The sequence below is a fragment of the Carica papaya genome, chromosome 5 (assembly GCF_054855325.1).
Source record: "Carica papaya isolate Zhongbai chromosome 5, ASM5485532v1, whole genome shotgun sequence".
NCBI classification, from domain to species: domain Eukaryota; kingdom Viridiplantae; phylum Streptophyta; class Magnoliopsida; order Brassicales; family Caricaceae; genus Carica; species Carica papaya.
Genome location: NC_142313.1, coordinates 1,648,368 through 1,661,157, shown reverse-complemented (window position 1 = coordinate 1,661,157; position 12,790 = coordinate 1,648,368). Strand labels below are relative to the sequence as shown.

General features: G+C 32.7%; 1 protein-coding gene across 3 annotated transcripts; it reads left to right on the top strand.

Moving 5' to 3' along the window:
* The first annotated feature begins 2,288 nt into the window (after nt 1-2,288).
* On the top strand, nt 2,289-12,419 carry CUL2 (cullin 2). Of its 3 annotated transcripts, XM_088219575.1 has the most exons (21): nt 2,289-2,491; nt 3,051-3,219; nt 5,632-5,767; nt 5,880-5,979; nt 7,107-7,292; nt 7,510-7,557; nt 7,632-7,835; nt 7,918-7,995; nt 8,238-8,327; nt 8,437-8,517; nt 8,614-8,673; nt 9,576-9,605; nt 9,686-9,772; nt 9,861-10,010; nt 10,098-10,153; nt 10,260-10,380; nt 10,857-11,018; nt 11,128-11,271; nt 11,397-11,615; nt 11,760-11,927; nt 12,073-12,419. In XM_088219575.1, the coding sequence occupies exons 3-21, from the start codon at nt 5,637-5,639 to the stop codon at nt 12,172-12,174; spliced, it is 2,217 nt and encodes a 738-aa protein (XP_088075701.1). In that variant the 5' UTR covers nt 2,289-2,491; nt 3,051-3,219; nt 5,632-5,636; the 3' UTR covers nt 12,175-12,419. The 3 variants fall into 3 exon arrangements, with proteins under 3 accessions (XP_088075701.1, XP_088075700.1, XP_088075699.1); XM_088219574.1 differs by lacking the exon at nt 3,051-3,219 and having other exon boundaries at nt 2,289-2,487; XM_088219573.1 differs by lacking the exon at nt 3,051-3,219.
* Nucleotides 12,420-12,790: the final 371 nt, after the last annotated feature.

Genomic DNA, 12,790 nt, shown 5'->3' with positions numbered 1-12,790 from the left:
ATGTAAGTTATTAGAACGAGCGAGCAAATTTCGCTCAGAAATAACAAATTTCTTTTTTAAAATTGGAAAGAGGTGCTCCAATCGAATTAATAGCAAATTTTGGTAAAAAATATATTACTAATTAAATATTTATGAGAACCTGATCTTGGGTTGAGGAATTGTTTACTTCCACCTGTGCTAGACAACTCCTTTTGAGTCTGAGATCCGATCTTTCGACATTTATGTTATGTGAAAGAAAGCGCACAATATTATGTCATACGTGTGGATGTCAAGTCAAATGAGATCTATATCTTCTACGAATACAAAATTCTACCGCTTGTGGGTTAGGTTTAGACACCGAACACGGAACTAAAGAAATAACATTATGGGATTATAGATGAGATCCACGGCTTCGCTCACTCACTTTTCCCCGCTTTGAAAGACCTTGGGAAAATTATATACGAGACCTCGACCCGATGTTCTGTTCCCAACTCCCACTTAGCTTTCACCATGTGCTAGTGACCATCCCACTTCGCGGATAAAAAAAAAGGACTTCCCGCTTCAATATGCATCAATAATTTAATATAAGTATTTCAAAATACGAATATTAAATAAGACATATTAGAAAAAGATGTTCAAATAAAACAAATTTGGCGTATATAATTTATACATCAAATAAGTGTGTTAAAATTTAATGTAAAAATTACAATTTATTTTATTTGTTAATTTGTAATCAGATAATATTTGTTTGTTAACTAGTCAATTAGACTTTATCAACATTTAATTATGATAACTTATTTGTAAAATATTAAACATCACGTAGCTAGTGCTCCAAATAGTTATACATTTATTAAATTAAGGAAGCTTATATATAAACTTATTTAAAGGCATACTAAATTGTCAAAAGTTAATAAAAATTCAAGTTTTTTCATATAAAAAACTTTCAATGATATTATATCTGGCTGATGTTCTAGACCATCATTCATAAGTTTGTTAATATTATAAATACATTTTTTATAAAATTGATGTGGATAATGTTTAAAACTATGATTAATTTATAGCGTATAGTTATTTTAAATATGTGTTGTACCATAACTAGTTATATAGAAATATATCGAGCAAAAAATATTATCTCAGTAAAAATAATGATATGAAGTTTCAAACAATATAAGACTAAATTACTTTTTATACTAACATGCATGTCAATAATAACTTGATAAAAACTATTAGGTACGAGATTATAAATACTTACAAAAGTTATAAGTAACATGATTTTTTGATAAACTCCCAATGATTATATACTACATATATAGGATGTTATTTTAAAAATTATTTATTATATTATAAACTCGCAATGAACATATAGAATTATAACCTCACGGTGAACATGTAGAATTATGTGAGATATTTGTCGCAATAATTTATTCAAATATACTACAAAAAATAATGTAACGTATATTATCACGTATGCATGGCCATAAATATGAAAATTTCATGAAATCTTATATTCACGTTATTTGAAAATATTTACGTAGTCGTTATATATTAAAAATAACTAAATTTGTAAAAATAATTTTTAATATTTAATAATAAGTTATATTTAATGACTATATTTTCATTAATTATATTATCATAAATATATAAAACTTATAAAATCTCATGTTTACGTAACCTGATATTGCTCGTGTAATCAACATATATTAAAAAATATTATAGACATATAAAAATAATTTTCATTATTCGGTGCTAAGCTATATGAATAGGTTTAAGCAATATATGAAATTTCGATCTATTGATCATTTTTTGTATCTAATAATTTATTACGTATGCTACATTGTAATACACGAAAATAATAACAAATACCGATAACATCATAAGTAGTTGAATATATGATCTATTCAAGAGTATGCTCGAGCTATTAATCTCCAGAATCTTCAAATTGCGTCGTTCTAAATAATTTTTTTTTATTTGTGATTTTTTAAAAAAATCGTATTACGTGATTGGATATGGTAAGAGTATCCTTCAATACTATACATATATGACTCTAAAACATAATATTATTTCATAATTTAAAAAATTGTGTGGGATATGGTAAGTGTATCCTCTAACATTTATACATATATGACTCCTAGATACACTATTATTTCATAATTAAATAAATTATGATAACCTCTAAGTTATTATTATTATTATCATTAAATGATCATGATATTTTTTTTAGACGACCATTAATATTTGGCACCCCGTTTTAGCATAAACTAAATGCAACACACAGGAACTGTTACCACGGAGAGCATATATAAATAAAGCCTGCTCATTATGTTCAACAGAATCTACTCTCTGTTCAGAAAATCCGCTCCTTTGTAAGCGGACTCGCATTTCGTCTCTGTCTTCGCCCCCTTACTTCACCGCTATAAATCCCTGCTCGATTCAAGGCCTCGCCGATTCCTCGTCGAACAAAGGCACTCTCCATCTACCTACAGCTCCGAATCGGAGCACTTTTTCTCCGTAGGTAATCTCTTCTTTATCGCGACTCTGCTATTAGGGCTTGAGTGTCGTCGATTTTCGATTTCAAGTTGTTCTGATTACGTCTTTGAATGATGCATTGATGTTCTTTTGTTTTCGTTTCCTTTTTTCTTGATCGTTTTTCTGCAGCAGGAATCGGTTTTTTAGGGTTTTCATATTTCTTTTGTTGCTTGCTTTGCTTTTTTCATTTAATTCAGCATTTTAATCTGGCAAGACATGTGACATTGTCTTGAATCGACGTCGCAGATGCTTTGCTGGTATTGTATCCGAATTTTAGGTCATTGATTTATGCTTGGCTGGTCAATTAAGTGAAAGGTTATCGTTTAGGCATTTTGCATATCTTTTTTTTTTTCCCCGTAATATATATCATTTTAATTAAGGTTTCTTGGCTTTCTTTTTTCTGTTCGTATCTGGTATAGATGTTGCACATTTACGAATAACTGTTTCAAAATTTGCACATGCGTGCACTGAGTATGCTAGTATATATTTGAATGCCTTATGTGTGGTTTTGACTTAAATCTTTGATGGGGTTTCTCTTCTGGCAGAATTTGATCGGGCAACTTTTTTTTGAGGGACTGTGATGTATAGCTTTTATATCATCAATAATACTATCCTGCGTGTCCAAAAAAAAAATCTCGTTATGTGAGTGCTTGGAAGGAGAGTGACCTGAGAGCATTCGAGAGGAAGGAATCTATGAATTTTATGCTAATTGCAGTTATGTTTTCCCCTTCTGTTGATTATTTTCTATACTAGGAATCAATTTTAGGGTTTTTGTCATCTTTTTCTCGTTTTCTTTCATTTTGTTCAGAGTTCTATAATGGTAGGATCTGAATGTGGCACTGTTGTGTATAGGTAGTTTGGATACTGTGCTGGTATTGCATCCAAATATTATATCTTTGATAGATGATTAGCTGGTCAAATAACTAACTGGTTACAATTTATAAATTTTCATATATTTTTTCTTTACAACAACTAAACCAAATACCATTGACTTTCTTTTCCTATTCATATCTATTTTAGTCACAGAATAATATATGAATTTATTCTTTGCAAGTTCAACTAAGATTTAATAGGGGCTATTTTGGGTGGAATTTGGTGGGTAGTATTTTTCAGTTATTGCCACGTTTCAACTTATAGCGTCAATTCCAAGCAGTTGGGGTAAGAAGATTTCATTCATAATGATTCAATCATTGCTTTAGGTATTTATAGGAATATGTGGTACAGCAGTGCAGTTCATTGGGTGCAGTAACAACTTTTATCTTAGTTTGTCATTGTAATGCACTAGTATAACGGCTATTACATCATTAAAAAGAAAAAATCCTACCAAAAGGGCTACTTCTATTCCTCCTAACTGTTTCTAACCGCTGAGCGTTTTGTTCCGTCTTTCACTTCTTTTTAGGTTTTGAAATCTGTCCTTTCTTCACACAAATATTGTCCTCAAGGTTCAGAATTGGATTGAGGAAAGTCCAGTACTACCAGACTCTCTTATGGGCCATATTGAGCAGTTGACAGTGCTCATCTAATTAGCCTTCCTCGATGGTGTATGGTTCATTGCAACATGTTGTAAGGGGGGGAGAGAGAGAGAGAGGGAAGAAAAAATTAGGAAGATAATGCAGAGAGAAAATAAGGAGAAAATACAAGAGGATATTTAGATTATTATAGGATATTTCATTTATAATCATTCAATCGTTGTCGTATGTATTTATAAGAATGTCTGGTAAGATAGAACAGTTTGTTGGGTCCGGTAACAGCTGTCACGATATCCCCCTTGATGCCGATTATCAATGATACTTTTTACTTTTTTTTATTTAAAAAAAACATCTGTCATCACTGCCTATCATTTTACCATACTACTATAATGGCTATTACATCATTCAAAAGAAAAATTCGTACCAAGAGAACTACTTTTATTCCTCCCAACTATTTTTAGTCAGCACTTTCTTTTTCTCGTGTCTATTTAGGGTTTGACAGAATCCCAATACTTGATCAGAGATGTATCGGCACAAATCCTCATGTTTTGGCACAGGGCTTATATACTACCTAATCAGGAATTAGTTGTAGTCCAGAATGATACTGTTAACACGTAATTTATTGCAAGTGTTGGTTGCATGGTCCCACTTGATCTGGGATCAATTTGAGACCAAATAGATACTTTGGGATGTATTAATTGTTAGTCCACAGCTTATTCTGCAATCAATCGCTTCGTATATATCTACTGATAGTTATTTTCTTTTTATGTCAACAAAATTATTGTTACATGTTTGTTTGGTTTTTTGTTAATTGCTGGGCCTTTTACCCCTACTTTATGGATTTGTGTCCTTCAGCTCTATGCACCATCCTCTTTGCTTTGTCACTCAAGATCCGCCTAATTCTCAGCCATCCTTGATCCCTTCTCTAATATGTGAGGTGCTTGCAATTTTGTGCATCAAAATAGTGATGCATATAAATGCACATGCAACTATGATATGAGGCATAACATATAAATATTGGGTTTTGAAAGATATTATCCTTGTTACAATATTCCAGAATTTTTATGAGAGAAGATGAATTCATTCACTAGGGTGCAACAAGTTGCTGCTCCAGCGCAAAGGTGACACAGCAGGGTAATACAAGATATCTATGAGGTCACCTAGATTTATCCATGAAGGAGAGAATAACCTTTAATTAAAATATATGGTTCTGGAACTAAAGGTATCTAGTTCTATCAAAAGGAGAGCAAATGCCCTCAAAAGCTCTTAGTCCCTTCCTTCTATGAGACTCAGAATCAGTGAAAGGGATGAGAAAGACCAACTTCTTTTGCTTGCTTTCTGTCAGACATCCCACCCTTAAAGCTTATTTTCCATCAAACCTCAACTTCTTTTGAGTACTTAGTAGGCACATTTTTTTGGCTTTTCATATACATTGTAATTGGGTTATCTCACTGGATTAGTTGATAGCTTACTGTGCCAATGATTAGAAAATATCATTTGAATCAATGATTTTGTTCTTTGGATGCGCTCTTAGTACTTGTAAAAATCAAGTGCCGATGATTATTTTTTATTTCTGATAATTTTATGTGAGGCTATGACTGTTTTTGTTCATGTCGTCACGGGAATTAGTTCATGGGTGACTGAAATATTTTTGCAGCTAGGATGGAACGCAAGACTATTGACTTGGACCAAGGATGGGAATATATGCAAAAGGGGATCACAAAGCTGAAGATGATTCTTGAAGGGTTACCGGAGCCACCATTTAGCTCAGAAGAATACATGATGCTTTATACGTATTGCTTCTTTCATTTGTTTGATTTACTCAAGCATGCTGTTTAATTCATTTTCTAGTTATATGAAGGAATTCTTGGTCCTTTTATGATATTAAGATTTATTTATTTGCAGGACGATTTACAATATGTGCACCCAGAAGCCCCCACATGATTACTCACAGCAGCTTTATGACAAGTACAGAGAGGCATTTGAAGAATATATTAATGCAACGGTGAGAAAAAATTGCCTTTTATGATATTAAAAATTGCCTTTTGATGCTTTCTAAAAAAAAAAAAAAAAAGAAAAAGAAAACAAAAACTTCTATAATGACTTTATATTTAGATGTGCCTATCTCTGCCTATCGGTCCATGTAAATGTTTACAGATTTGTTAATTAAAGAATATGTAAACTATCTACTTCTATAATGACTTTATATTTAGATGTGCCTATCTCTGCCTATCGGTCCACGTAAATGTTTACAGATTTTGTTAATTAAAGAATATGTAAACTACCTCTCAGGTTACCTTCTGAAGACAAAAATATACTTATTTTTTGTATTTAATATCGCATTGTCAGGTTTGCCATGGACCAAAAGAATTTCAAGTGCAGATATTTTTATTTATTCATTTGTGTTATTTCTTTTTGGGTTTCTATTTCTATTTTTTTCTTTTGACAAGTTTGGTCAAATTTTAAATTGGGTACCATTATGTTGCTTTAGTTATCATGTTCAGAGACCTTAAGCTTGTACGGAGTTAAAAAAAAATGAATTGTCTCATAAATGACATGAATCTTCAAATAATCTTATGACGGCTTATTTCATACGTTGGTGGCTAGCATTTGTATAAGAACTTATAATCTATCCATAATAATCAGGTGTTCACTGGTGAAAGGTAAACTTTATCTCTAGCTTGAATATTCATATTTCAGTTGTGATTCTTTCACTGGTGAAAGGTAAACTTTATCTCTAGCTTGAATATTCATAATTCAGTTGTGATTCTTTTCATTATTTGTTTAATTAGACTGCAGTACAATAATAAGTACTTTTATCCGAACACCCTCTTAGTAGTCTTCTTAAAATATAAGAGTCCTGTTATGCTGAAAAAACATCATCTGCATGTTTTTGTTTTGCTGGTTTTCAGTATCACGCATGATATCTTGTTGCTGGATAACTACAACTATCATGTTAATCTCTGTGTTTTATGTAATTCCTTATGATTTGTCATGGATTAGAACTCTACTTACTGTATTGAATGTTGGATAACGAATTTTTCTTAAATTTCTTTGGCCATCTATAAATGTTCCAATTTATTTCTTTTTTTTTGTTTCACGTCATTTTCTTTATCTTATTATGTTTTATAGGTGTTGCCTTCTTTAAAAGAGAAGCACGATGAATTTATGCTGAGGGAGCTGGTCAAAAGATGGTCAAATCATAAAGTAATGGTTAGGTGGCTGTCACGCTTCTTCCATTATCTTGACCGCTACTTCATTGCTAGAAGGTCACTTCCGGCGCTAAACGAAGTTGGGCTGACTTGCTTCCGTGACCTGGTTTGTTTTAAGTCTCCATATGCTGTTTTCTTATCTCAACTGAACCTCCAAAATTGGCACTTGTTTTAGGGTTGATTCTTATGGTGGCTAAATTTTGTTAATGTACTTGTAGCTTGGATAATGTACTTTTTAATAGATTATGGTTTCCTCATATTTTAGGTTTATCAGGAGATACATAATGTACTTTTTAATTGATTATACTTTCCTCATATTTTAGGTTTATCAAGAGATACATTGTAAAGTCAGAGATGCTGTTATCACCCTTGTAAGTTTCTTCTATTATGGCATCTGGCTTTTGTCTTTATGTTTAAAGATATGCTAAACAATTGATTTTATCAGATTGATAAAGAACGCGAAGGGGAGCAGATAGATAGAGCATTACTGAAGAACGTTTTGGGTATATTTGTTGAGATAGGGATGGGACAAATGGATAGATATGAAGAAGATTTTGAAGGGCACATGCTTCAAGATAGTGGTGCTTACTATTCGCGGAAGGCATCAAACTGGATTCTGGAGGATTCTTGCCCCGATTATCTACTAAAAGCAAGTCTTTCTTTACATGAAGTCATTTGCATGTTGATTAGCGGACATGGTTCTAACACTGACTAATCTGATGAAATTTTAGTCTGAGGAGTGCTTGAAGAAGGAAAGGGAGAGGGTCGCACATTACCTGCACTCAAGTAGTGAACCAAAGTTAGTCGAGGTTAGTTACTCTCATATTCAAATCTTTTTCCTCTTCACGTGATTCTGGAGTTTATTGGACCTCTTCTCCGTCTGACAGGATCAAGTATTGCTTGAATTTTTGCTGGATATACTGCCTGGAATATATATATATATATATATATGTAATTTATTACGGCTATAATTTTTTCAGTAGATTATTTTCTGTTTCATGAATATGGATTTTAGGAACTTTATATATATCTATTTTTGATCTTCATGTAGAAAGTGCAACATGAATTGCTGGTGGTCTATGCAACTCAGCTACTAGAAAAGGAGCATTCTGGGTGCCGTTCATTGCTTAAAGATGACAAGGTATCTGTTATGTGTTTTTTTGTAGTAAAATTTGCTAATCTTTACTTTGCTATGAAGCATATGTCTCATTTCTAATATAATTATTTTACTTTGGTTTTTATATTGTTAGGTGGATGATCTTTCTAGGATGTACCGGCTTTACTATAAAATTATCAAAGGCTTGGAACCAGTTGCTACTATCTTCAAACAGGTGAATCGACTTTTTATGTTCAACATGCTATCAAAATGGAATATCTGTTTGATGATATTATTTTGCAGTACTGACTGTTAGGTTTTCTCATTGCAGCATATTACTGCTGAGGGTGCCGCACTTGTTCAACAAGCTGAAGATGCTGCTACTAACCAGGTTTGGTGTTTGGCTTGTGCTTTGATACAGTGTGTGCTTGAGTTGACGCCTGTCCTTTTTCTAATTATGTTTGTATGCTAAGGTTACATTTCTTTGGGAATGGCTAGTTCTTTCTTAGCATGATTTATATTATGCATTTGGGTCACATACTTGTGCCTTTATGACTTAGAGAGAGAACATCATTAGTAAGAAAGTGCTTCAATATATCCCTTATGATAAAAGCATAGGCGTTATAGAATGGGTGATAAAGTAACATGCTGGCATGTCTTTAGGTTTGCTGCTGTGGCAGATCAGCAGAATAAATTTACCAAGTGACATGTGAAATGTTGGTATAAATCAAAGGGTCTTCATTTTTTATGTGTACCTTTGATTCACTTTTCCTGTTCCCATGTACTAGTGGTCATGTTTGGTAGTTTTCTGTAAGGTTTTCATATATTTCAAGTCAACTCAAAACAAGGTCTCCTGGATCCTTCTTTGGATTCTTTTATGTTGTCTCTAGTTATTAGCCATAGAACTGAACAAACAAGCCACTTACAACAAATGGCTCGGATGAAAATTGATTCTGCTTTCTGATAGCAAACAAGAAACATTAGTATGAATTGCTTAGTTATTATTGTAATTCCATCTTTTTTTTAATGGAAAGAACTCTTTCTCTGTTGGTAGCAGTATAGTTCTATATTTCTGCAATGACACTGAATCTTTTCCTGCCTTTTGGCCTAATTGTGTGTCGTCTTAGCTTTAGTGAGAAATGATTTGCCTTTATACACTTTAACCAATTGAGGAGGGAAAGTTTGAGTAGCTATTTCCCATTATTATGCACACTAGATGCAAAGCAGAATTTGGAGATAAATTCTTTCTCTTAGTTTTTTAGTACTATGTTCTGACTATTGTCCGTTTCACAGCCCACAAATGCGAGTGGTGTGCAGGAACAGGTAGATGTCTTGGCCTCTGTTTAGATGTTCTTGAGATTGATGAAATAGGCTAAAACTGACAAGAGTTTTTTGGTCTTCAGGTTCTTATCAGAAATATAATTGAGCTGCACGACAAGTATATGGCTTATGTCACTGATTGTTTCCTAAACCACACATTGTTCCATAAGGTATTATATTGACAGTACTTTGTGTCTGTTTATAAATATCTCATTTTGTTATCTGTTGCTTAACTTCTTCTTTTTGGATATCCCATAGGCCCTGAAAGAGGCTTTTGAGATATTTTGCAACAAGACTGTCGCTGGCAGTTCAAGTGCAGAGCTACTGGCAACATTCTGTGACAATATACTTAAGAAGGGTGGAAGTGAGAAATTGAGTGATGAAGCCATTGAAGAAACGCTAGAGAAGGTAGTGTAATAAAGCACTTATTTTCCAATATTGAAGTTGATTCATTATTTTTGAGATATTTTGTGATTCCCATGCTGATTGCTGCAGGTAGTTAAGTTGCTTGCATATATAAGCGACAAAGACCTTTTCGCTGAATTCTATAGGTAGACTATTTTGAAGTTATTTCTTTGTCTTTTCTGTGTATATTATTTATATAGGAATTTTTTTTCTTTCCAAAATTAATGTCCATGTTTTCTGACCGTTGGGCAGGAAAAAGCTTGCTCGACGGCTATTATTTGATCGGAGCGCTAATGATGATCATGAAAGGAGTATTCTTACTAAGTTGAAACAGCAATGTGGAGCACAGTTCACATCAAAGATGGAAGGGATGGTGAGTCGGGATTTTTATTTGATACACACTTGTAAAAGGTGTTACTGATTGTTGTTTCACTCTGAATCTTTCTTCTTTTACTATGCACTATTCTAATATATTTAATTAATATTTTATAAAATTAATAAAAAAATGATAAAATGTTAAAAATAAATAAATAATAACAAAATTTTAATTATTATAATTATTTAAATCTAAATAAATATTGTTTTAACAATTTATCATAAATATAAAAGTATAAAAAATAAGTTAATATTTTATTTTATTTTAAAATTTTACTTATTAATTTATTAATATAAAATTAGTAGTATTCTCATTAAAACTACTATTTCTCTCCTGCATCTCATTTAAAAAAAATTTCATAAAAAGAAATATTTTTAGCTACTCATTTCACATTTATGGAAAACTAAAGCTGCTTTTCACTGCAAAATAAAATGAATCACTTATTGCCGGTTTCGGAATCTTTCTTCTTACAGGTAACAGATTTGACACTGGCAAGGGAGAACCAGAATAACTTTGAAGATTACCTTAGCAATAATCCAGCTGCACATCCTGGAATTGATCTGACAGTCACTGTTCTTACTACTGGGTTCTGGCCGAGTTACAAGTCCTTTGATATAAACCTTCCAACTGAAATGGTAATAACTTATATTTTCTAATGGTGAAAATATTAGACTCTTGTATAATCTTGAAGTTACTGTTAAGTGTTATCTAATGTTTAAATATTATGGAATTGAATTTTGTCAGGTTAAGTGTGTTGAAGTGTTCAAAGGATTTTATGAAACAAAAACAAAACACAGGAAGCTTTCATGGATATATTCCTTGGGCACTTGTCATATCAATGGCAAGTTTGAGCAGAAAACTATTGAGTTAATTGTGTCTACATACCAGGTAATGAATTTAACTCTTTTTATTACAACAAAAAAGGGGTCAGGGACTCTGCTGTATAGATGACATATTATGCCTGAAAATGCTCTTTTCATAAACACCTAATTTCTTCCTTTGTTGCATTGTAGGCTGCTGTTTTGCTGCTTTTTAATTCTGCAGATAGATTAAGTTATTCCGAGATCATGGCTCAATTGAACTTGTGCCATGATGACTTGGTTAGATTGCTCCACTCTCTGTCCTGCGCCAAGTATAAAATCCTTATTAAGGAGCCTAGCTCGAAAACTGTTTCTCAATCTGATTACTTTGAGTTCAATTCGAAGTTCACAGACCGAATGAGGAGGATTAAGGTTAACTGTTGTGTTTACATTGTTGACCATTTCTTTTATCTCTTTTCCTTTTTATTGTCATATAATGACAATAATATACTGAAGTTTGTTTGGGCTAATACCAATAGACTCAAATGATGAATTCATAAAATTCTTGTATTGTAGATCCCTCTTCCCCCCGTGGATGAACGGAGGAAGGTTGTTGAAGATGTTGACAAGGACCGGCGCTATGCAATTGATGCTGCAATTGTGCGTATAATGAAGAGCCGGAAAGTCCTTGGCCATCAACAACTGGTGTCAGAGTGTGTGGAGCAGTTAAGCCGAATGTTTAAGGTAGTAAGACATGCAGTTTATTATATAAAATGCAACAGAAGGGTAAATTATGCAAAGATTTTTGTCTCTTTTGGATGAGAGTTTGCATTTGGTTGGATGATTTTATACAAGTTTAGTTGATGAGCTTGGATGTGTTGGTTTGCAGCCGGATATTAAGGCGATCAAGAAGAGGATGGAGGACTTGATCACCCGCGACTATCTGGAAAGAGACAAGGATAACGCCAACTTGTTTAGGTATTTAGCTTAAATTCGAGCAGGTGGTGTTGAGCCCACTGCAATACCATTATTGGCCCCCAAATGTGAATTTGTTTTTCGAACTGCTGTAAATGCCTATGTAATTGAGCTGCCTACTGAAAGGCTTAAAAGAGAATTTTTTTTTTTGGTGCAATTTGCCTATGAAGCCAGTTTTGTATTCTGCCAATCATTGTCGAAGAAAGGTTGATAGGAATATTGATGTTCAATCCGTTTGGTATAATCCAGAGTGCTTCTCTATGTCGACTTCTCTCATTTTCATTTTATGGTGTACGTATGTACGTACACATATTTTTCAGGTGCTTCTCCTTTAGATTCAGTTACATCCGTAATTGATGTGTCATTCAATTTATGGTTTATATTTGCGTGATGAATGACATCGATTATCGAGAGTTTTACCGTGGAATTGGAACCATGCGACATTAAAACAAATTAAAAAAAAAAAATTTATGAAAAAAACAATTAATAATTTTATATTCGAGTGATTATTTTGGGTAATTTTTCTTTTAAATTTACTCTATATTTTATGATGAAATTGAAATATACATAATTTTTAGTGTTAATCTTTTCTTCCCTTCAAATCGCTCACAGATTTACAATATCATTTGAAT